This window comes from Pavona decussata, unplaced genomic scaffold (genome assembly GCF_977016875.1).
Source record: "Pavona decussata unplaced genomic scaffold, jaPavDecu1.1 SCAFFOLD_27, whole genome shotgun sequence".
Lineage (NCBI taxonomy): Eukaryota > Metazoa > Cnidaria > Anthozoa > Scleractinia > Agariciidae > Pavona > Pavona decussata.
The window spans coordinates 1,784,032-1,805,670 of record NW_028145450.1 but is presented as its reverse complement, the minus strand read 5'-3'; the positions used below and the strand labels follow the sequence as shown (position 1 = coordinate 1,805,670).

Genomic DNA, 21,639 nt, shown 5'->3' with positions numbered 1-21,639 from the left:
ATAGTAGTGTTAGTCTTGTTGTGAATTACTGTATAATATTATAATAATTAAATTCATATAATTGCATTATATTACTTCCTTGCCATTTGTGGAAGAGGGCTAGTGTAATAGCGGGCAAGATGAGTAAATCCTGCACTGTTATTGCCTACCCGAGTGGGTAAGACGGAGCTATCTTGCCCACTTGGGATTACCCGTTGCCAATCTGGTTACCATCGAAAGTTTAATCCCAAGCAACAATGCAATCTTTTCTTTGATTTTCTCGTTGTTCGGGGGGAAAATGCTCACTAAAATATTCCGTAAACTCTCAACATTTACTTAGGGAAGAAAAGAAAAGAGAATGGAATCATCCTGGTGTAGTGAAAATTTTGTTTCAGCTACAATAAATGTGAATTGAATTGGTGAGCTGCTCTGTGTTTTGACAGATTGATTTTGTAAAACTTATTATCTCAAGTCCAGTGCTAAATTGATTATATGATTTCTCTAAACTGCAAAACTAGCAAATAAAACAATAAACCCCTGCATTAGCTAAATGTTTGATGTTAAGAGATGGACCATTTTATTTTAGAAGGGGAGAGGGGGGGGGGGGTTGGGCAATTTTGTCTTGCTAAGATTATTTTTTTGCCTTTGGGCTGTGCAAGAATTTTTTACCACCTTAAGGTTGAGCCAAATTTATTTCCATCGGTTTTCATTCTATATAACATATTTATTAAAGTATCACCAAAAATTCTCATTTTATGAGGTATGCATATACCTGTATGTAACAGAAAATTTCCCCCAAGAACTGCTTTCTCTCCAGGCTGATTAAGCTGCATTTAGCCTATTTAGTTTCACACATTGGGTTACAAAAGTAAATGTACAATTATTTTAATTAGCTGAATTTTAAACCTTTTAAAAAATGCCTGGATCTTTTCAATGCCAGGAAATCAGTATTGAGTATCTTATTTAAAATGCTCTTACTAAAGAAAACACCTAGCTATTTATTTCACACCCTCTTACAGTAAAAAAGCCTAAAAAAAGACTATAGAAGGTAGCACAGTTTTATTTTACAACAGGCATTAAAACACTTGTAATAAAGTAAAGGTACTTCCCTTTTCATATCTGCACCCTCCCCCCCCCCCCCCCCCCCCATTTAGGGATGGAAAAATATGAGGGGGAGGAAGGGGTTCTTTAAGAAAAATTTCTGAAGGGCGTTATGTCAGAACTTTAAACTAGTTCTTTTTTCGTAAGTGGGAATGTGTTTAGCATTTGATCTTCAAAAGTTATTTCTGACAGGAGTAGACACAAAAGACTTTTTTGGGAGGGGAGGGGGGTGGTGCAAATATTAAATGAATACCCCAATACATTCTAAAACGGAAAACTATGTAATAGACTAAAATCTAACAATGTTCACAAGAACATTTTCAGCAGTACGTCTGCAGAAAAATAAGAATATTAAACCTGTGCTCACAAAAAGAAAAGAGTGTGTACTTACATTATAATTATGTTTTTTGGGTTTGTGCGGAAAACTTTCCGTAGTTTGTTTCTGGAGCAAATTCCACGCGAGAAAGTTATGAAACATTACGCCACATATGAATAATGGTTAGTTTCTATAAAAAGTATGGTAGGGAGCAGAAAGGAATGTCAATGTTTGGTTTATAAACATACTTGATAAATAACGGCAAATTCGCAATCCGGTAAGACAGTTTGCGATCAGCACTGGTACTTGAAGCGTAATGGCCCTCAGTAAGGTATCGAATCTCTTTCGGTGATAAATTTGTATTACCTTGGTACCATTCAAAACAGCAAAACGCTGTACTGTTGAAGATAAGCCTCCACTCCAATACCCACAGCACCGTAACAAATATCACGGAGAGCGAGAGATTCAAACCTTTTGGATACATCGAATATTTCCCATCGCTCAGTGACCAGGCCTTTTTGTCACACCTCCTCGCACACCCCCTTTCTTGTCAACAAGAAGCTGTCAATCATACTATGATTCTTACGTGGCAGTGCGCGGTCGCCAGTGCGATTATTTTACATTTTCTGGAATTTGCAAAAGTTGAGTCTTTTAGGCACTTGAACAATGAAGCAATACGTCTAAGGTTTTTCAGCTACCAGTACCAGTTACCTTCAAATTATCGATGTCATTGCATTCAGTGGGAATTGAAGCAAATTTTTACGCAGGTCAACTTCAAGTTTGCGGTTTATTTTACGACGTAGAGGCAAAACTTCTACGTGGTTGTACGTAAGCTTATTACAACAACACTACTTCCAAGAGATTAACGTTTGGTCTACGGAACTTGGTAAAGATTGTTTGAAGAAAGACGTTTGCCAAAGACATGCACAATGTTCAGGATACCTCTTGTTGTACAGGAAGAATTTCAGTAGCAAGACCATGTAAACAATTTAATGACATGCATTTGACGGGAAAATTGCAATCGTGGATTTTGAAAGCGGATGGAAACAGATTAAAGCAACTACCTCGAAAATTTCGTTTACGGGAGATTTCATGTTGGCACCATCCCGGATTTCCACAATCACAAACTGCATGCTTACCTTGTACCACCTCCAAAACTGAACTAGCAGCTGATGAAATTGCAAGTAAATTTGCCTTCAGTTGTTGAATGGCATAACCTGCGATGATGCCTCGACTATTCAGAAATCTTTGGAATTTTTAGATGGCCATGCTTTCCTAAACGTCTTATCAGAAGGATGTGGATGTTTCCAAAGAGGTAAGATCGAGATCGTCAAGAAAAAAAAATTAACTGATAGTTTTTCCTTGGAACCGATAACCAATAAAGTGTAAACAATGTTAACACACAGCAGCAACTGATAGTAGCAAGAGGTGTACAAAACGTTGTTGCTGTTTCATGATCAGTTGACTCATGAAAACTGTAAGCGATAAAATTATTATTCTTATTATTATAATAATTTTTTTATTATTATTTAGTAAAGGTTAATTTACCACCATTAAAGAAAGTTGTTTAACAGGGTACTTAAAGAACTTTTTCTGAAGTGGTTCATGTCAGTTTTCCATTAGTATTTTCTATAGCATTGATTGAGCAGGCCAGGACAGGTGTACGATAAACCAACTTATATGTTATTGTTAAAAATTATATGTCACTAGAAATATAATATTAAAATAATAATAATAATAATAATAATAATAATAATAATAATAATATTTAAAATTTGTAGTGCATGGATTTCATACAGAAATGCTCACCTGCGCAAAACAATAATAAAATACAATAATAGAACAAGAATTAAAGCTGTTACAAGCTTAAACTCGGGCCATATTTGATAACTTCCAGCATCGCTTACTCCCCCAAATCAACAGATAGAGAGAAATTGTAAGGCATAACTAACAACCAGATAGATTTGCATTAATTTTCCAGTGCAAATGAAATACAGGGGAAAGCAGAACATCATTTTGTTTGGTAGAATACCCTGTGCTTGTTAGTTTCACGTTATACACCAGTTATAACTGCACGTGGCAGTGACCAACTCGAAAGCCTAAGCTCCTTTGGTCACTGCAACATTTTACTTTTCACATTTATGTAATTTAATGCTGTCTTTATGTTACTTTTGTTCTATATTGTAATTTCCTTTTGTTGTAAACCATTGAAATAGTGCATAATAATAAAAACCCACAACTCAAAATTTTTTTCGCTTAAATAAATCTTTGCACCTGTTCGAAATGCATTGAGCCTTTTTGCACCTTTTTTCAACCAAATCTTGACTTTTTTATAGGCTGTAAAAGTTACGAAACCTAGCCATCATCTGTACCATGACTGAGCTAGTAAGGGGCATGGGTCTACTGACCTTACTTGATGTCACAAACTGCTTTGCATGCATTTTCACAAAGACTTAATACAATGCAAATCAGTTTGTGACGTAAAGTAAGGAATAGACCCATGTCCCTTAGTAGCTCAGTCATGGGACAGATGATGGCTAGATCTCGTAACTTTTACAGCCTATAAAAAGTCAAGATTTGGTTCTAAAAAGGCGTTAAATAGCACAATATGTTTTGAACAGGTGCAAAGATTTCTTTAAGAGAAAAAAACATTTTGTGGTTAGGTGCACTTTAAACCTTAAAATTTCATACCAGGTTGCTTTAATTCCCAGCTTTAATCCTTGCGTTTTCACCTTTGGTTGAAAACAGAAAGCCCTAATCCTATGCGCCATCTTGGCACCAGGGGACAAGTGAAGTGAACTTAAGATCAAGACAGAAACCATTTGTGCATTGATTATGTTTCATTACTAATAGTGAGTAAGATATGTATCTGTGTGTCCAGGGGTAATGATAACACTTAAAGATTGCAATTTCTGGTATGATTGCCGTGAAGGCCATATTTAAGTGCTCTACACTTTCTACCAAATCTGGTGGTGATCACTGGCATTGTATTAAAACATAACATTTTGCAAGCATTTTCTGTCATTATTGTTCAAGTATGGATATTTACACGTTTGGACAGAAATGATTTAAAGTAGTAATTAAGAATTTCGGAGATATACTTCTTTTTTTGAATGCATAGGTTTTATATTTACTGATTTGTTTTGCATACCCCATCTTGTATGTGACACGTCATTTAACTTGGCACCACATGGCCCAAGTAATTATTGTGGAGCCGCTGTTGTATGATTGTCGTGTGATTTCATATCCTAAATAATTTGATCAAAATGTAAATTGATACTGGACAAAACCTGATGTGGGACAATGATACAGACTACAGACTTGCATAGCCAACACTCTTGCACAATTTACTCATGTAAAATGTTTTCAAAGCTACTGTATTCAAACACTGCATTTTATAATAGTGTCATCATGTCTCTAGTCAAAACAATAGGTTGTTTATTCTCAATGTTTCTTACTTTGCATCCTACACCAAAATGGCATAGCTGTGAAAAAAGCAACATATATAATGTTTGCCCTTTTCCAAATATGAAAATAACCATTCAGTTGTGAAGTCTCTAGAAGAAGGTTTATGTACTTAGGGAATGTATTGGGTTTGGCACAGTGGAAGTTCCATATTTGATTAAAATGCCTTGCAAAGTCAAAATTCCCATCAGAAGGATACTGTGGTGTAAAAAAAAAAAAAAAAGGAAGAAGAAGAACAAAAAGCAGACTTTGGCTAACTGTAAAAAGAAGCTTATTTTTATTAAATAAAAAATCAAAGGTAAATTGTGTAGTTCCAGAAAATATCCCTACACCCCCCCACCCCCCTGGAAGGTTTTTTTTTGTTCTGCATCCAAACCACCCTCTGACCAGGAAATTCCCTTTTTCAACTTTTTACTATTAACATCCCACCTCATCTTAAATTTTCTGTTGACCTTCCATGGGGTTGTTATGGTTATTTTTCTGGAACTACACTTTACCAATACTCTTAAGTTTACAATTATTTTCACATAAGTTTGAAGTTCCAGAAAATTTCCAGACTCTTCCCATGGAAGGTTTTATTGTTTTATATCACACATCCCCACAAAATTTCAGTTTAACTCCTACATCACTATAACAATTTCTGATTACCTTCCATGGGGTGGTTATGGATATTTTCTGGAACTACACATGACCGGTACTTTTAAGTTGACATTTATTTTCACATAAGTTCAATGAAGTTCCAGAAAATATCCATACTCTCCCCATGGAAGGTTTTATTGTTTTGCATCACACATCCTCCCCACAACATTTCATTTTAGCTCACTCACCCTAAGAATTTCCGATCACCTTCCATGGGGTGGTTATGGATTTTTTCTGCAACTGTACATTACTGGTACTTTGAAGTTGATATTTATTTTCACATTTATTAGTTCAATGAAGTTCCAGAAAATATCCATACTCTCCCCATGTAAGGTTTTATTGCGTTGCATTACACATCCTTCCCACAAAATGTCATTTTAGCTTCTACCTCACCTTAAGAATTTCTGTTGAGTACATCCATGGGGTGCTTATGTATTTTTTCTGGAACTACACATTACCAATACTTTTAAGTTCACATTTATTCTCACATAAGTTTGAAGTTCCAGAAAATGTCCATACTCATTCCATGGAAAGTTTTTTTGTTTTGCATCAGACATCCTCCCCACAATATTTCATTTTAGCTCCTACCTCACCGTAAGAATTTCTGTTGACCTTCTATGGGGTGGTCCTGGATATTTTCTGGAACTGCACATTACTTTTAAGTTAACGTTGTTATTGTTTTGTATTAAGATGTACTTTTACATCTATAATCAGTAATATCATAGTGATTTTACTGATTATAGATGTAAAAGACGTTCTTTCCATTTGCTTCCTTTTTGTTTGTTTCTGTTGAAAGAAATGAAATATGCAGGTATTAGTATCTTAAACAAGGGAAACAAAATTCTGTAAATAGTTTAAATTGGGAAAATGGAAGTGCTTAAGTATTAAATTTCATACTAATGTTACAGAATGGGAAATTATGGTTGTCTTATGAATTTTGGACTTATATCCAAAACAACAACTTCAGAGAAGTAATCTTTAAGGACCACTCAAAGTTCAAATTCAAGAACGCTTTGAAGTTTAATTTTGTAAAATGCAAAATAACAAATATTTAACATAATAATGTTTGCTAAAAAGGTGTTATTTTAAATGGTCACGCCAAAGGTTATCATTTCTGCACACAGAATTAACACTTAAAGTACATAACTAATGAAAAATTATTAGAACCCATGGACTCTGTAAAGAATTGTAAAAAAGTACTTTTAGCCAATGAAACCTGTTAATGAAGTCTATTCACAGTAAATGTCTACCTTGATAATAATTACCTTTGTCTTGACGCACTGTCTTTTTTGGGGGGCGCCATTTGTTTGGTGCCCCTCTGCCCCTGGGGGTGGGACACTTAGCTTTTTTGTGTCCCAACCCCCCACAAGAATAACATGTGATGTTGTCATCTATCAAAAAGTACAAAAGGTGCATAACAATAAATTAACATACTTTTCTGTAGTAAAGACAGATATAGAGGTGACTTAATTGCAGTTTTACCTTCATCTGTCGAAGTGCAGTATTTGGCCTTGTGGCCATAGCCATGACAGGTATAGCACCCTGTAAAGAGGTGGAATAGGAAGTTAAACTGTCTAAAGAGTGTCTGGTTATGAGTACGGTTAATAAATATGCAGTGAAATTTAACATTGTAATAAATTTGCTGTCTTTTAGTAATGATGGTTCTCCAACACATAAACATATTGCTGTGTATTATCTCTTGGAAAAACAGGGCTTTGAAACAAACAGTAAAAGCATACCAACAGCTGGTATTGACTATGCCTCTCTTTAACATTTTCACTCAATCAGCAGTAACCTTTTTAATTCATGTGCAGAAAATCAATTGCCAGTTACTTTTTCATCTCTTGTAAACCTTATCTCTGTGATCACTACCTCACTAGACAACAATCGCACATTTATTTCACTTAGTGAGGGTTTCATGGTCCTCACATTTCGAACAATATTTCTCTTTCTCTATGGAATTGACCTATATCCATCCAAAACAACGACTTAATATTAAAATGTGCAAATAACTGCATACACAACTGTCACGTTTGTTGTGGGTGTTTTCTTCCTCTTGCCCATCCCTGCAAAAATAGTAAACATGGGAAATCATGGATAGTATATAATCCAATGAGTTGCACTTACTTCTGACTTCTTTTGTTCTTTTTTCTGCAATATAATGGAAGTAATAATGAGATGTTAAGATGGGATAACGATACGAAAGTCAATGTTTTGTCCAAGTGGTCTGAAAATTTAGATTGTGATGGAAAGCGAGCACGCTTTTAAATTTTGCAAGAATTGTAAGTGCACCTAGTTAATCAAACATCTAAAAAAACGAAGGAAGAGTTATCCATAAAATGAACGATTTTACTTCCTTTGAACACCAGTAAAATGATACTCATCACCCCTCCGCTCCTGACTCTCATCCAAAGAAAATTGAAACGAGGAAACGGTTAATAATTAAAGAATAACAGCATGTGCATTGTAATACTTACTCCGTGGGCGGTACGGTTGAATTTCGGGCTCTGATTCTGTTACTGCGTAGAAAAAAAAAGTTCATTGGCAGATACTGTGTAGTGTACGCTCAAAGCAGAACTACACCATGGTAAGAAATCAATGTCAAGCAAACAGAAACAGGTAAAAGCAAGAAATGTCTTTCTTACCGGTTACAGAGTCTTCATCTTGGTTCATCTAACGATGGGAAAAAATATTTTTTTTAACATTTTACGAACTAATTTTAACACGCATTATGACGTTGAAAATATTTAAAAGAGAGCAATGTAGGCAGCTTGAAGTGCGTAAACTAAACGGAACACTTCCTGTGAGGGGATAGGTGGGATACAATGCCTTCACGCGGTTTTATAGAAAAGGAACGTTTGACTGTTTTAACCATGTAAAGTTTCTAAATTACGAAAATCCGTACGAAAAGGATTAGAACAATAAAAAGAAATCGCAAAATGTAGAAAGCGAGTTAGAGTGGAACACCTTTGAAGTTACACCGTAAAAATCATTTTGCTGCTTCTCTTTCTTTGCCTTTTTTTTTTTTTTTCTTTTACTGTTTCATTTCTTCTGCCTTTCATTTTGACGTATCCCTGATGTAGAGAGAGTGGTTTAGACTCATGCATCCTTGCGAGAAAGCGAGATTATAATTTTTAAGGGGATCAACATGTAGGGTAAAAATAATTGTGCGTAATTTCAAACATGACATAACGACTATAAACTTCCAAACCGTGTTTCTGCATAAACTCGGGCATAATGAACTTGAACAGTTATAATAATTATAACTGTTCAACGTGTAAATTATTTACACGTCGTTTTGTCTTGTTTTCCTCGTTGCTGCTAATTTTCGTAACCAATGCTGTCAATATCCGACACAAAGCTTCACACCGCCATCGAAAAAGGGAGGGCCGTTCCCGGGGCTGCCGAAATATGTTTGTGGACTTTAAATTGGTAGTGTAAACATGAAATTATGAACCCTTTATATAAGATTATTTTTAGTTTTGTACGAAGTAACTGGATAAGTGCAAAATCAATTTAAAAAAATAAGCAAAACTGCGTAAGTGTACGACTTTCCCTTACTTGTTCCTGACCGGAGCCGTCCGTATTTTCTCTACTTGCCATTTGCCTGTAAAATAATAATTGATGAAAAATGGTCAATACCCATAAAGGGCGTATGGTTAAAAGAGACAATATTTCTAACAATAGACCGGTGAAGACAAAGCATTTTCCGTAAAGAAAATAAAAGAGAAAAATGTAACTTACCTTCTTTTTTTAACGCGGAAAAAAATGGCAACTTGCAGCGCGTCGGCCTCCCTCCTATACGAATTTTCGCGCCATTTCCGCTTGCTGCAATTGCAATGGCGCGAATTTTGTGATGCATGCGAGAACTGCTACCTTTAACTTGCGCCAATCTCCACCCTGTGTGGAGTTTTCTGGGGGGGGGGGGGTGGGGGGATAAGGTGTTTCCCGTACATTATTGAATGTTCTGATTGTTGCCGTAACTAACTTCTGAACGCGATGTTTTGAAGGAATTGAAATGACCTTTGGTCCAGATCGAAGCAATATCATGAATTTTTACAGCCTTAATCTCACCCTTTCATGTTTACTCGGTGGATATTATGTTAGACTAGTAGTAATCGAAGGTTATAGTGCGTCGACTTAGGCCCTTAGGCACCCTACTGGGTTGCATTAATCATGTTAAGATTACAGAAACCTGTAAGTATAGTTGCAAAACATTAGCTTATTGTCTGGGAACAATTGTCAACAGCCGTTAGAAACGTTTTATACTACCAGTCCCAGGTGTTTATAGGGCATCCTACCAAGGATGCGGCGAATATTTCAGAAAGAAAAGGATCTTACCTTGTCTTGTACTTTTCGTTTTGTACTTTTCGTAGCGACCACGAGGAACGGGATGAAACGCACGCGGGACGTTTAGATGCTATTGTGACGCTTTTATAATGAACGGTGAAAGAAAAGTTCCTCAGAGATGCATGACATGACCACACTGAAGAAACGTCTGTGTTTTTTTAAAACATTTTTGCACTTAATGATATTTATTTTTATATCAATCATATCCGATATAGAACCTTTTCTCGATTTCTCGCGCTTAGTAACATGCATGTGCACAGAGGTCGATTCTTAGTACAAAAAGCGGTTTTCTCCACACTGAGGAAGGGTTATATACCTGAAACGCGCGCGCGCGCGTGTGTGTGTGTGTGTATGTGTGTTTTTTCAAAACATTATTATATCTATTTTTATATCAATCCAATCCGATATACAATCCTATGCGATATACAACCTCTTTTCTCGATTACTCGCGCTTAGGAACATTTACAGCGGTAGGCTGCTGCCGCTGAACATTTACAGCGGTAGGCACTGGGTAAGAAACGCGCTGAGCATGATGGACTGTCATATTCATTATGCTATTGTGACGGTGCGATTTTGCACCGACATATTTTCTCGATTTTTTGCGCCAAGGAACACGCGCGCTGGGCATGATGGACAGTATTGGGACGACTCGATTAGGAAGCGTCTCCTTCGTCGACGCAATAATTATATTGTTAGCCTATTGAACAAAGAGGTTTATGAAGGGGTAAAATGGGAACTGGTATATATTGACCTGCCTTCGCCTTGGAAAAATGAGATTTCAGTAACCTGAAGTGGGGAATTGAAAAAAAAAGTAGAAATGGGAATGGGGCAATTACCGTGAAGAATGTTTTGTCCATTCTTAACTAATTCACTTAGCCAATCATCGCAGTGCGGTAAACAATATTTTTGTGGACCATGTACAACGGTGCAACAAAGTCAAAATCTCTGAGCATGCGTTTTGACATGTGTGTTAACCACATTAATACGAGAGCAGCTAATATCCCTGTAGCCTTCCACGCAGTCGTTTTTAGTGCTCCCTAAAAACTAGCATTATGAAGAAAGTGAGAACATGAGATTAGTTGTTAAATTCCAGCAGAACAGAAGACATTTCGCTAGCTTTCAGGTCAATGGATACGAAATCAAATATGGATTACTAGTTACCAATCGATGCTTACCACATAGTGGACTGTAGGAGCGAAGTGGTTTGTGCTATGACGCCGCAATGAGCATGTTCAACCCATCCATGGTAGTCATTCACTGTGATATGTAAGACTAGAGAGTGACCATGCTGCTATCTTACGTATTTTGTAAATCAGATATTGCCAACCCCGCGTGTACAACGATGCCTTTAAAAGATAATACAAGGAGCTGAAGACAAAAGAACCCTATAATCTTCTATATATCGGTAACATTTTGTTTTCCGTTAACTTCTTTTCTACAAAATCAATTGAAAAAAGTTGCCCTACCGGATCACTGAAGAACTTTTCTGAAGTGGGTCACGTCACTTTTCATACTATTTTCTATTACATTGGTTCAAAGGGCCGAGACGGGTCAGGCGCCAACGGACATATATGTCATTATATGTTATTTAAAACATAATAAATGTGGAGCTCCGCTTTTAGGCTTGCCTAAATATATATATTATTTCAACTTCCTTTCAGTAATCACTAAGGGTCCTCTTTAACTCCGTTCACGCTCGTACGTGGGAGCCAATAACACCCTTTATTGCCTTTCACAAAACGCTATAATTTACGTTCTAATTCGCTTCGCTCAAACGAACCTAAATCATTTTACCCTTTAATCCCCATAATACAAAAAATCAAACAAGAAATATGGAAGGATGCGCTAGCGGATCCAAATAAATAATAGATTGTGGAAAATTACAAAACTGTTTGTTTGTTTGTTTGTTTGTTTGTTTGTTTGAATTGCAGAAAAGTTACAAAATTGTTTTTCTTTTTTTTTTTTTTTTTGTTGTTTTGTTTTTTTCAACAAATCCTTATAGTAGCATGCAGGAAATCATATACGTTCGATAATACATTGCAAACTGCTTTCAAGGCTTTCTTTTACATACATATCCTTGGCCGAATCATATTTCCATCTACCATGCATTTTAAGAAGTCTTTCTGGAATCGAGTTACAACTATTACGTACCGCAAATGTAATGACACCGGATCTTAAACTATGAAGACCATAAATCATTAGGGTCGTAACCCAGCTGACTTGAAGTATTCTTTAAGATATCCCTACAAGTAGTATAAGAAATCTAACCACTTCTAAGGGTATAGATATATTTACTACGGTGAAATACAAGCGGTCTAAATAAAGGGAGAGAACTACATAAGTCAATACCAGATACAGTCGAACCTGTATATAACGGCCACCCTCGGGACTTGAGGAACTGGCCGCTTAATACAGGATCACTAAAAATACTCACTGGGCGTTGTCTAATGTCAATTTTAATGGTGCATCATACAAAAACATTTCATGCGAAGAAACAATAGGACAATCAACACTCTTTCAAGAGATCAATACTTTAAACAAAGTTCAGTTCCAGCTTGTAACTTAATGGTATAATATACGTAACATTGTGTAAAAGCACTGTGCAATAAATTGTCCTCTACTCTTGTACGGTGTACAGTACTGTACTTCTAACTCACTTACCTACGTGACTTGCAGTTCACAACAAAATATTTCATTCCGTCATTTCATAGTTGTTACGATCGAAGTGGAGTTATAACGGTAATGTTACTGATTAAAAGTAACACAATTTATAGTTAAATTCTTCAAGTTAAGATAGGAATAGGGTAAGAATTACAGCTACTTAAACAAGTGGGACAAGTGCCTTTTGCGCCTCGGAATTTGAAACTTTTGTTGTAGAGGAAGTTGTTGACTGTCGTAACACAATTTATAGTTAAATTCTTCAAGTTAAGATAGGAATAGGGTAAGAATTACAGCTACTTAAACAAGTGGGACAAGTGCCTTTTGCGCCTCGGAATTTGAAACTTTTGTTGTAGAGGAAGTTGTTGACTGTCGGCACAGCCAGCGACAATTCCTGTTATCCATGGTACTGTGCATATGGCTTAGTTTCCATTCAAGGGTGGCCGCTTAATACAGGTAAAAATAACAAAGAAAGACAGACATGGGACTGCTACAGGGTGGCCGCGGCCGCTTAATAGAGGTGGCCGCCTAATACAGGTAACAAATACAGCGTTTGTATGCGCCAAAAATCGGGACTTTAAAAAAAGGCCGCTTAATAGAGGGTGGCCGCTTAATACAGGGCCGTTATATACAGGTTCGACTGTATATCTAAGTACCTTTTCCGGTAAAACACCAACAGGACAGTACTTAGATCTGGATGCGCTAATAAAGACGTAATTCCCTTCCTTACAAACATCAGTCTTACTATGGGGTACAAAGATTCTTAAATAATCGCTGTGAAATTCAATATGCTTAGGAGCGATACTGCATAATTCATCATAACGAAGAAATCCTGCAAAAGCTAAAGAGCATAACGCAGCGATACGAAGATTCTTTAAATTAGCGTCTTTCTCATTATGAATATCTAAAATACTCCTTATGATGTCTGTGGTAATAGGCTTCTTTTTCATAACGGGCTCTGATTTCTCGCGTTAAAGGACCATAGTCAGCCTCCGCCATTTCCGATGCCATCGAAATTACTGATATTGCATGGTGAAGCAAAATCTCATTGCTTAACTGTAAGTTGTGTTCCTGAAAGTATGTTTCGTTATCTTTAGTAGTTTCAGAGTGATTTCGTTCCTTTCGACATCCTCCGAATAAAATATAATAGCCAAACTCTTGCATATAAACAAAAACAAAGGTGTGGCTGACTAGGGCCCTTTAAGCAGTTGACTCGACAATATTCCTTCAAAAGTCACTATCCAAAGGATTACGATCCATTCTAAGGACAAAGGAATGTAGCCATTTAAGGGCGGCATGGGCTAAAATTACTGAGGAACTAGAGGTGCAAGACTGCTGAACTTCAAATAAATAAAGAGAAACAACACTAAGAGGAAAATGTAGCTGCATGTTGAAATGTTTACTTTTGAGGCACTCAAAAAAAACTTTCTAATAACGCGAACGTAGGCTTTAGAAGTTGTATCCGCCCTGGACTTCAACGTAACTTTTAAATCTGATAAACGAAGAAAATTGTTGAAAACCTTTCCAGGACTTACTTGACAAGATTACCTGGAGAGACACAAACAAAACATATACACTATGCACAGGCTAGGTTCTCAGAATTACGAAGTTTTAGCGGAGTAACAAAACTAGATCAAACACTTTTTCAAATAACGTTAACTCCCTGGAACTGAGACACCAAGTTTTAAAATTATTTTTGACTAGTAAAAACAAGATAGAGCTGCAATCCCAATTGCGTGTGAGCCGATGTATTTTCATTCGGCTAATTGTTTAATCAGCTTACAAATAGAAGTTGGTCTTGATATACTTTTTTTTTTCTTTTCCGGGACATGTCCATAGCATTTTTAACACTTCCGTTTCTCATTCACTTCAATCGCATTAACGAAATTAAATAAATATTATCCACACAACAACTCTTTGGCTATTAAAGATTCCAGTCTCTCCTTTTTGGTGACAGAAAGCAAAGGAATTGTCCCGAATGTTGTCAGGTTTTATTCAATTTTTTTTATATGTTTTGAAAGTCTTCGACCAAGTTGCTTATTTCCAAAGTGGTTAATGTTCAATATTAGTCAGATCACTCTGACAGTAAATCATGTTTTTCTATCGAGGACATAGCTTCTGTTACAGTTGGAGCTGCACGACCTAACATGATTTTAAACTTCATTAATTGTAAACCTTCATGTGTGTCAGAAGAGCTGTGCGATCAAAATTAATACTATAAGTTGTCCATACTTTCCTGCACGACCACAGTCGGAAACGTTTTCCTTATAGGCTAGAATTCATTTAATCCACTGGGCATGCAAAAATGTGGTCATCCACTAAACTGTAATAGTTTGCTTCTAAATCCAGTTGTCGATACATTTCTCAGAAATCTGATCAGCTTTCTGAGAAACTAGACTTCCGGTTCAAGTCCTCCTATTTCAAAGGGCAGTCAATGGTAAAAAAAAGTGTTTAAGATATCCCCAGAGTCAAAATACCTCCACTGCCCTAAGGCACAATACTTTAAAGTTACTTCGATGAAAAGAATAAAATAGAACGTGCCAACCCCAATAGCGTGCGTCGTTCTGCCAATATCAACAGTTTCAACTCGTGACACGTTCCTGAGATGCTGTTCCTTTCTCTCTTTCTACTCTCCAGTTTATCGGATTTTCGGTAATCTTGTTAGATTCTACCCGAGAGTAATTTGTTGTAACAAAAAAAGCTGATTTCCATGGAAACAAAGTCCATGGTGTGCTCTTTGGACCGCTTATAAATCTGAACTTGTGGTTTAAACGCTTTATTGAGACAACCATCCTTTGTGAATTCATCATCTGAAAACCTCTATCTGAGCGGTTTTCAATGAATGTCGTAAGGCTAAAATCAAAGTAATTACACTGATCTATCACACTGGAATTGCCGCAATGAACCAATTAGAACTCGAAGCGAATACAACATGTAATCGGCACTTAGTGCAGGAAAACGCGTGCGCGCAAGGCACGATTGTTTTTTGTTTGACTTCCCATTTGTTGACAATATGGCGCGAACTTTGTTAACCAATCACAGAGCATGGTAAAGCGAAACCAAGGAGAAGGCGAAACTACTTTCGACCCTCGAATGCAAACCACTCTCTCAGGGTTATTGCTAGTTTTGCTACTGCTATCCAAAAGAATAAAAGATCATAACAACAGGCGCGGTGAAAACACAGCTCCTCTCCTTAAAAATCAAGAAGCGAAACAATGGAAAGACGCTCCCTCGCCTCTGCAAGGGAAAATATTCTCTTTCTTTAAACCAAGGCCTCCTAAAGGTCACAAACCTTACTATCACGAGCTTAATTACATAAATCAAACGGGCTTTCGACATGGCAAGAGTTTGTGCACGTACTGATCAAAATTGCCTTTGTTGAGTATTTCGGTAAATTATGCTCGAGACAATAGGTTTGACTATGACTTGTTATTTTGATAACTCTAATAAGTCCGAGCGACATTAATCTTCCTTCCAGTTGACAACCTTATAGGTAACACCAATGGATATTTCTAATTGATGTTTTCCTAGATAACTGTTTTATGCCAAAGTGAAGCCTCCAGTCAATTCTTGGTGACCTTTAGAGATGTTATTCGTGCGCTGGAAGGAAAATGAAACCAAAACCTTCGGTAAAGTCTCTTCTGTCTCCTCGCTGATATCAGTACTTGAATAAAACAACCCTTGACTGAGAGGCAATTTCTACTTTTCAACGTGTGTTTTTGTGTGTTTATGATATCCTTTCTAATTATTAATGAAATTACTCCTGGATGCTCTTTTGCTCCCTTTTCAGCAAGGAAATGGCAAGATTGCAAAGAATAGATGTTTTACATACATTTCTTTGTTGTGCGCTTGCTGGAAAACTCTATAGAAAATCAATCTAGGACTAAAAAACTGTCGTTTTTCCTTGAAAATTATACTCCATATTTGACACTAGTCCGAAAAAGTAAGGTGTTGCACGAGAAGGGGGTGTGGCTCAAACCAGTCGGCGGAAGAAGCGATGAACAATCGTTTAAGTCAAATTGGAGTTAGCCAAGCAAATTTTCTGTTATAAAGAAACACTAGTGTCATGGTGAACACTTCACAACGCAACGTACATTGATCATACGTTTTGCGAGGGTAAACTAGAATTCGATTCTGCCCATAAGTGAAGACTTTTTAGAAGCTATGAAACGTATTAGAATATGTAAATTTCAAGGTATACTCTAATTACGCCCATTGGGCAGTAAGACCTCATATTTAACACTACAGCTTTCTACTCAGGCAAAAACTCAAATAGATCGCGCCACAATGATTGCACAATGACTTTCCAGCTAGATCAGAGGAGAGTTTTCTAAAATAATACCGTGGAATTTGGTAAATGAATAGTAAGACTTCAAATCATGGGAGTAAGATGAAAACGAGCAAAACTCCATACTCCCACAGTGTCACAAACAAACCTCTTTCACATCAAGTTTTAATTTGCTCAAAGTCAAGCCACAAGGCCTAAATGATAGAGCAGTTCATTGAAGTGATACGATTTTCTTTACCAGAAAGAGCTTAAAGGTTTAGTTTCTTATTTATTTTTCTTTTTTGCTTCTCTCTTTCTCATAACTTTGCTAGAAACGAATCACCGCTTGGGAGTTAATAAATAAAATGCTCAAGAATGCGGTACAGCAGCTTTACTGACATGTTAGCACTTCGCATTGATACGGAATGCTCCATTTATAAGAGATTGAGCCAATTTCTTAAGATCGGTGGATAAACATTTCATGTGTATTATTAAATTCTGTATAACTGTGATTTGATTCAAATAACAACATTTTTTGACCTGATTTCTCTCGATAGTACCCTTAAACCATCCCACAACTTATGCTGTTGAATCAATCACAGAGATTTTTCAGCTTGGTTACCGCTTTCATTTTACAAGCCTTCTGATCTGAGGAAGTAAATATACGTTTTAACAAGACAATTTGTCTCGGAAGTAAATGGTCACAGAACGCTTAACAGCAGAAATCAGGTCTAGTAGTGAAGGCACCAAATGTTGATTTATACAGTCTCTTTGTCTTCCCAATAGCAAGTCAAAAGTTTTAAAATCTGAGCGGAATATGTATTTTTTCGTTCACTTTGTCGGTCGGTTGACACTTTAAATACCGCACTAGACAGCTATTAATATCCAAAAAACCGAGCAAACAAATTGCTAGACAGTTGCTGAAGCAGCAAAATATATCGCCTTTGAAGAACATTGAGTTATAAAGCTTTATACAACTTTACATAAAATTTAAGTGCTTCAAAATTGACGAAAATTGAATTACCTTGAACACCTTGGAAGCATAAGAGGCAAAAGCTAACCAACAGAAGAAGTAGACTTCCTTGACTCAATCCCATAATTTGGATGTCCTGGAGTGATTATCACTACAAAGACCAAGTAACGACTCCTTTCTAGGAGGTGAAACTGAGATATTTGTTAAATACCTAGACTTTCACTTAAGAAAACGAGCACTGTGATTGGTTGATTCTTGGTCACGTGTCCCTGATCAAATACAAATGTATCCCGACCGTGATAAAATCCCGCAGTTGTTGCCCTCTCAGTTGTTTGTTTGTTTGTTTGTTTGTTTTGCTGTGATTTTTGAAGGGGAAGTCTAAATATATAGCAAAACACTTAATTTTATGGTCGCTCGGGAAACTAGTTAGTTTTGTTTTCTCTCGAATCCTAATGTGTCCGTCGACTTCGTCCAGGGAAACTTCAGGACTCTCGGGAAAACAAAACTAACTGTTTCCCTCGGGACAATGCATTAAGAGTATAATATTTTCCAAGGCGGAAAATACAGCTTATTCAACAACAAGTGACAGATTTTGAATGCTAAACCTCATAACTTAACCCACATACCTGGCTAATCGTTTTAAGGTTCCAAATGCGTTGCCAGCATTGTTTTGCCAGCATTGTTGGCAACATTTGAAGAACTGAAGCTAATCTTCCACAGTAGTATTTTCCTGGCATTTAAAGGTCAGTGGTTTGGGTAAATAGGGATTGGAAAACAAAAAAGAATCAAATCAGCCTCGATAAGAAAGCATTTCCATTGCCCTGACGAATTTCACGAAAAAATAAAAACACTGAATAGACCGTTCTTTAAAAAAAAAGGGATTGGTTTGTGACAAGCGCTCTTTTGTGTGAGGCGTGGAATGAAAATGGGGACAGGAAACGTGATACATCAAATCTGGGGATTGATACGGAATACAAATACAAAACAGAAAGTGCAATGCATCATCATTTCTTCCTAAAAGGAAGGAAAACGTTAGAAATGGTGTTCAAGAATAGAGCATTTCATCCCCATCCCGAGTCCCTTATACCTGCAAAGAGAGATCGGAAGACGAATGGAAATGTAGTAATTCCAAATGACCTACTTAACGGCGAGAAGGCCCATCTTTAACCTTTTTGCTGTCACATGAGACAGGCAACTCATATATATATATTTTTTTTTGTTTCTTTTCTTTTCGACAATGACGAAGGTTCTAATAATAAGACACCAGGTTAACAGTACTTTTTGTATTTGCTGTCTTCATAAATAGAAACGTGAAAGATTGAGACAGCTTATTCCATGGCACCATGTCACAGTTAAAGAAGCAACCCTTAAATGTTTTACCTTTTGTCAATACAGTTCCCTTATCGAGGTTAGTGACCTTTGTTTAACAAAACAAAATTCATTTTGTTTGTTGATTGAACCTTTTAGTCTTTAATTAGCAATAACAATTCTACAATTCATTCACGCGAACTTCCTTCCAGTTATAGGGAAAGTTTTAACCGAGATAAATAAAGAAAAAAAATTTACTCTCCTTTTTCTCTGTAGCTTCTTGCCGTTGTCTTTAAGTTATTTCAATGCTAAGAGGCAATTTGCAGCGAACCATGTGTGCAGTAGGTATTAATACTCTTATCCTCCTACTGAAAAGGTTAAATATAACAGTACCTGCGTAATGTTTGTCACGGAATTTTCCACAGCACGAAAACTTGTTCTTACACTTACGCTTTAAAATGGCCTAAAATTAAGGAAGCTTACTCTCTGAAGCAATCATGTGACTCTTATAGTTGTGTTAGCTAAGCGCTGAGAAAACGACCTTACTTGGTTCCAGTTTTTCTTTTTCTTGTTAAGTATGACAAGAGCCATGCAGGATTAAAACGATTTTGAATTGTGCAAGGAATCACGACTACGCCAAAACCGACTTCTTAAATGCTTTACTGTTTGCTAAATTTGTGTCATGACGTAAAGATTTTGCTAGCTTTAATTTCCAAGTCTTAAATTCCATGATCTCCCCTGTTTGAAAGATGAACATTTGCGTCAGGGTATCCATTTCCCGGACTTGACACATTTTTCTATGGAACAGATTAACAATCCATAAAGTTTAAGTTTTTTAGCGCCAGGTAGACGCAAGGTGGGTACTAAAGTCAGTGTACGTTTTTTTTTTTTGTTGTTGTTTTTTTTTTTTTTTTTTTTTTTTTTGTCGTAATTTTTTCCAGAGTGGGGGTGGAGGGGGGCGTGGGGCTAGCACGAAACCAGTTATAGTGAGGTGCGTGGGCTTCTGTTTTTGTTGATGTTGTTGTTGTTATTGGTTTTTTTTTTTTTGTACTATCACATCTCTAAATGGAACATAACTTCCAGGCACGCGGTTATTTTAGGCTCAATTACCAGCCGCTGTTCGGGAAAATGAGCCTACCGTTATTTACTTTTCAGTTCTATGAACGCAACTTCAATTTTTTCAAGCAATTCCTAAGACATGAGATGGTGGGGGAGGGTGGGTGGTGGGGAGAGGGTAAAGGTATTCCATGTTTTTCTGTCATTTCAAAATGACACTAGAAATTGCGTTTATAAAAAGACATCGGTCTTTTATCTTTTTTTTCTTGCTTTCTTTTAGTGCAAAATGCAAGTGAAGCTTCCTACAATTGTCTGACTTTACCAGTGACTGTATACACAGGGCCTTTTTGCAACTCTCGACAATTCAGTGTTTCGTGCTTCAAACAAAATGTTTAGCCTGGGTCTAACTACAGTTTTCAAAAGGGTTAAGCAGGATTTTTTTACTAAGTCAGTGGTTTAAATAACAAAAATACCTTGGTACGCTATCTCAAATTAAGAATCCATCCTCTGCTATGTGATTAAAGCCGACCATTCAGTTATCTCGGAGCTTTTGTTTAAATAATTTAGGTTCAGCGACCGTAAAGTAATAGTATTATTCCTTGGTGTCGCTTTTGGTTTTCAGTCTTCTTTGTTAAAATTATTCTGTGTTAAAATAAAATCAGGTTTTCTGTGTTAAAATAAAACACTTTTTCAAATAGCTTCCTAGTGATGCACAAGGCTTTAAAGTTACTTTTGAGTGATAAGAACAAGATAGAGCGTGCCAATCCCAATTGCGTGTCGGTGTATTTTCATTCGGCTACTTGTTTTATCAGCTTACAAATAAAAATTGTTCGTCGGGGACATGTCCATAGCATTTCTTAACACTTTTGTTTCTTATCCACTTCAACGGTATTAACGGAATTAAATAAATATCACCTACACAACAACTCTTTGGTTTTTAAAGATTTCAGTCTCTCCTTTTGGTGACAGAAAGCAAAGAAATTGTCTCTAATTTTTCCATCGATCTGAGGCACAAGGCTTTAAAGTTACTTTTGACTGATAAAAACAAGATAGAGCGTGTCAATCCCAATTACTTGTGAGTGTATTTTCATTTCGCTACTTGTTTAATCAGCTTAAAATTAAAAATTCTTCATCATATTTTTCCCGGACATGTCTAATCAGCACAAAACACTTTTGTTACTGGCTGATCCACTTTCGTTGTGTCAATTGAATTCAAATATCATCGACAAACAACTGAAGACTCCCGTCTCTCCCAGTATGGTGACAGAGAGCAAAAATTGTCCCCTATGCTGACATTTTTTTCCCCCAGTATTTTCATCTTATCGACCCAGATCACTCTAACAGTAAAGCTTGTATTTCTATCGAGGACATAGCCTCCGTTTAAGGTTTCACGAGCCTGAACGACATGTGTTGTCCAAACGTCCCTGCAGGACCACGTAAAACTTTACCTTGTGGGCTAGAATTCATTTAATCCACTAGACAGGCAAGAATGCGGTCATCCGCTAAATTTCAATAGGTTGCTCTCAA

General features: G+C 36.7%; 1 protein-coding gene and 2 long non-coding RNA genes across 6 annotated transcripts; 2 read left to right on the top strand and 1 right to left on the bottom strand.

Moving 5' to 3' along the window:
* Positions 1–1,230: 1,230 nt before the first annotated feature.
* LOC146485280 (uncharacterized) lies at positions 1,231–4,410 on the top strand. Of its 2 annotated transcripts, none has more exons than XR_014863457.1 (2): positions 1,231–2,711; positions 4,145–4,410. It is a non-coding gene; the product is annotated as an uncharacterized LOC146485280 (long non-coding RNA). The 2 variants fall into 2 exon arrangements; XR_014863456.1 differs by having other exon boundaries at positions 4,108–4,410.
* Positions 4,411–5,583: 1,173 nt separating this feature from the next.
* Positions 5,584–9,262, bottom strand: LOC146485279 (uncharacterized). Of its 3 annotated transcripts, none has more exons than XM_085103708.1 (7): positions 9,245–9,262; positions 9,062–9,107; positions 8,146–8,173; positions 7,978–8,019; positions 7,628–7,651; positions 6,983–7,042; positions 5,584–6,286 (listed from the first exon to the last, which is right to left on the bottom strand). In XM_085103708.1, exons 2-7 carry the CDS (start codon positions 9,101–9,103, stop codon positions 6,231–6,233), a joined length of 252 nt encoding a protein of 83 aa, XP_084959834.1. In that variant the 5' UTR covers positions 9,104–9,107; positions 9,245–9,262; the 3' UTR covers positions 5,584–6,230. The 3 variants fall into 3 exon arrangements, with proteins under 3 accessions (XP_084959834.1, XP_084959832.1, XP_084959831.1); XM_085103706.1 differs by lacking the exon at positions 9,245–9,262 and adding an exon at positions 6,766–6,891; XM_085103705.1 differs by lacking the exons at positions 7,628–7,651; positions 7,978–8,019; positions 8,146–8,173; positions 9,062–9,107; positions 9,245–9,262 and adding an exon at positions 6,766–6,891 and having other exon boundaries at positions 6,983–7,289.
* Positions 9,263–15,831: 6,569 nt separating this feature from the next.
* Positions 15,832–20,732, top strand: LOC146485278 (uncharacterized). Its single transcript, XR_014863462.1, has 3 exons — positions 15,832–16,219; positions 19,055–19,156; positions 20,393–20,732. It is a non-coding gene; the product is annotated as an uncharacterized LOC146485278 (long non-coding RNA).
* The last annotated feature ends 907 nt before the right edge of the window (positions 20,733–21,639 follow it).

Bases quoted from the DNA above. Each gene is read 5' to 3' on its own strand.
- LOC146485279 (XM_085103705.1), bottom strand. From the start codon at position 7,274: ATGTTAAAGAGAGGCATAGTCAATACCAGCTGTTGGTATGCTTTTACT. The intron at 6,892-6,982 runs GTAAAACTGCAA...ACTTTTTGATAG, and splicing joins CTGCACTTCGACAGATGAAG to ATGACAACATCACATGTTAT. The intron at 6,287-6,765 runs GTAATTATTATC...TTCTTTCAACAG, and splicing joins GACAGTGCGTCAAGACAAAG to AAACAAACAAAAAGGAAGCA.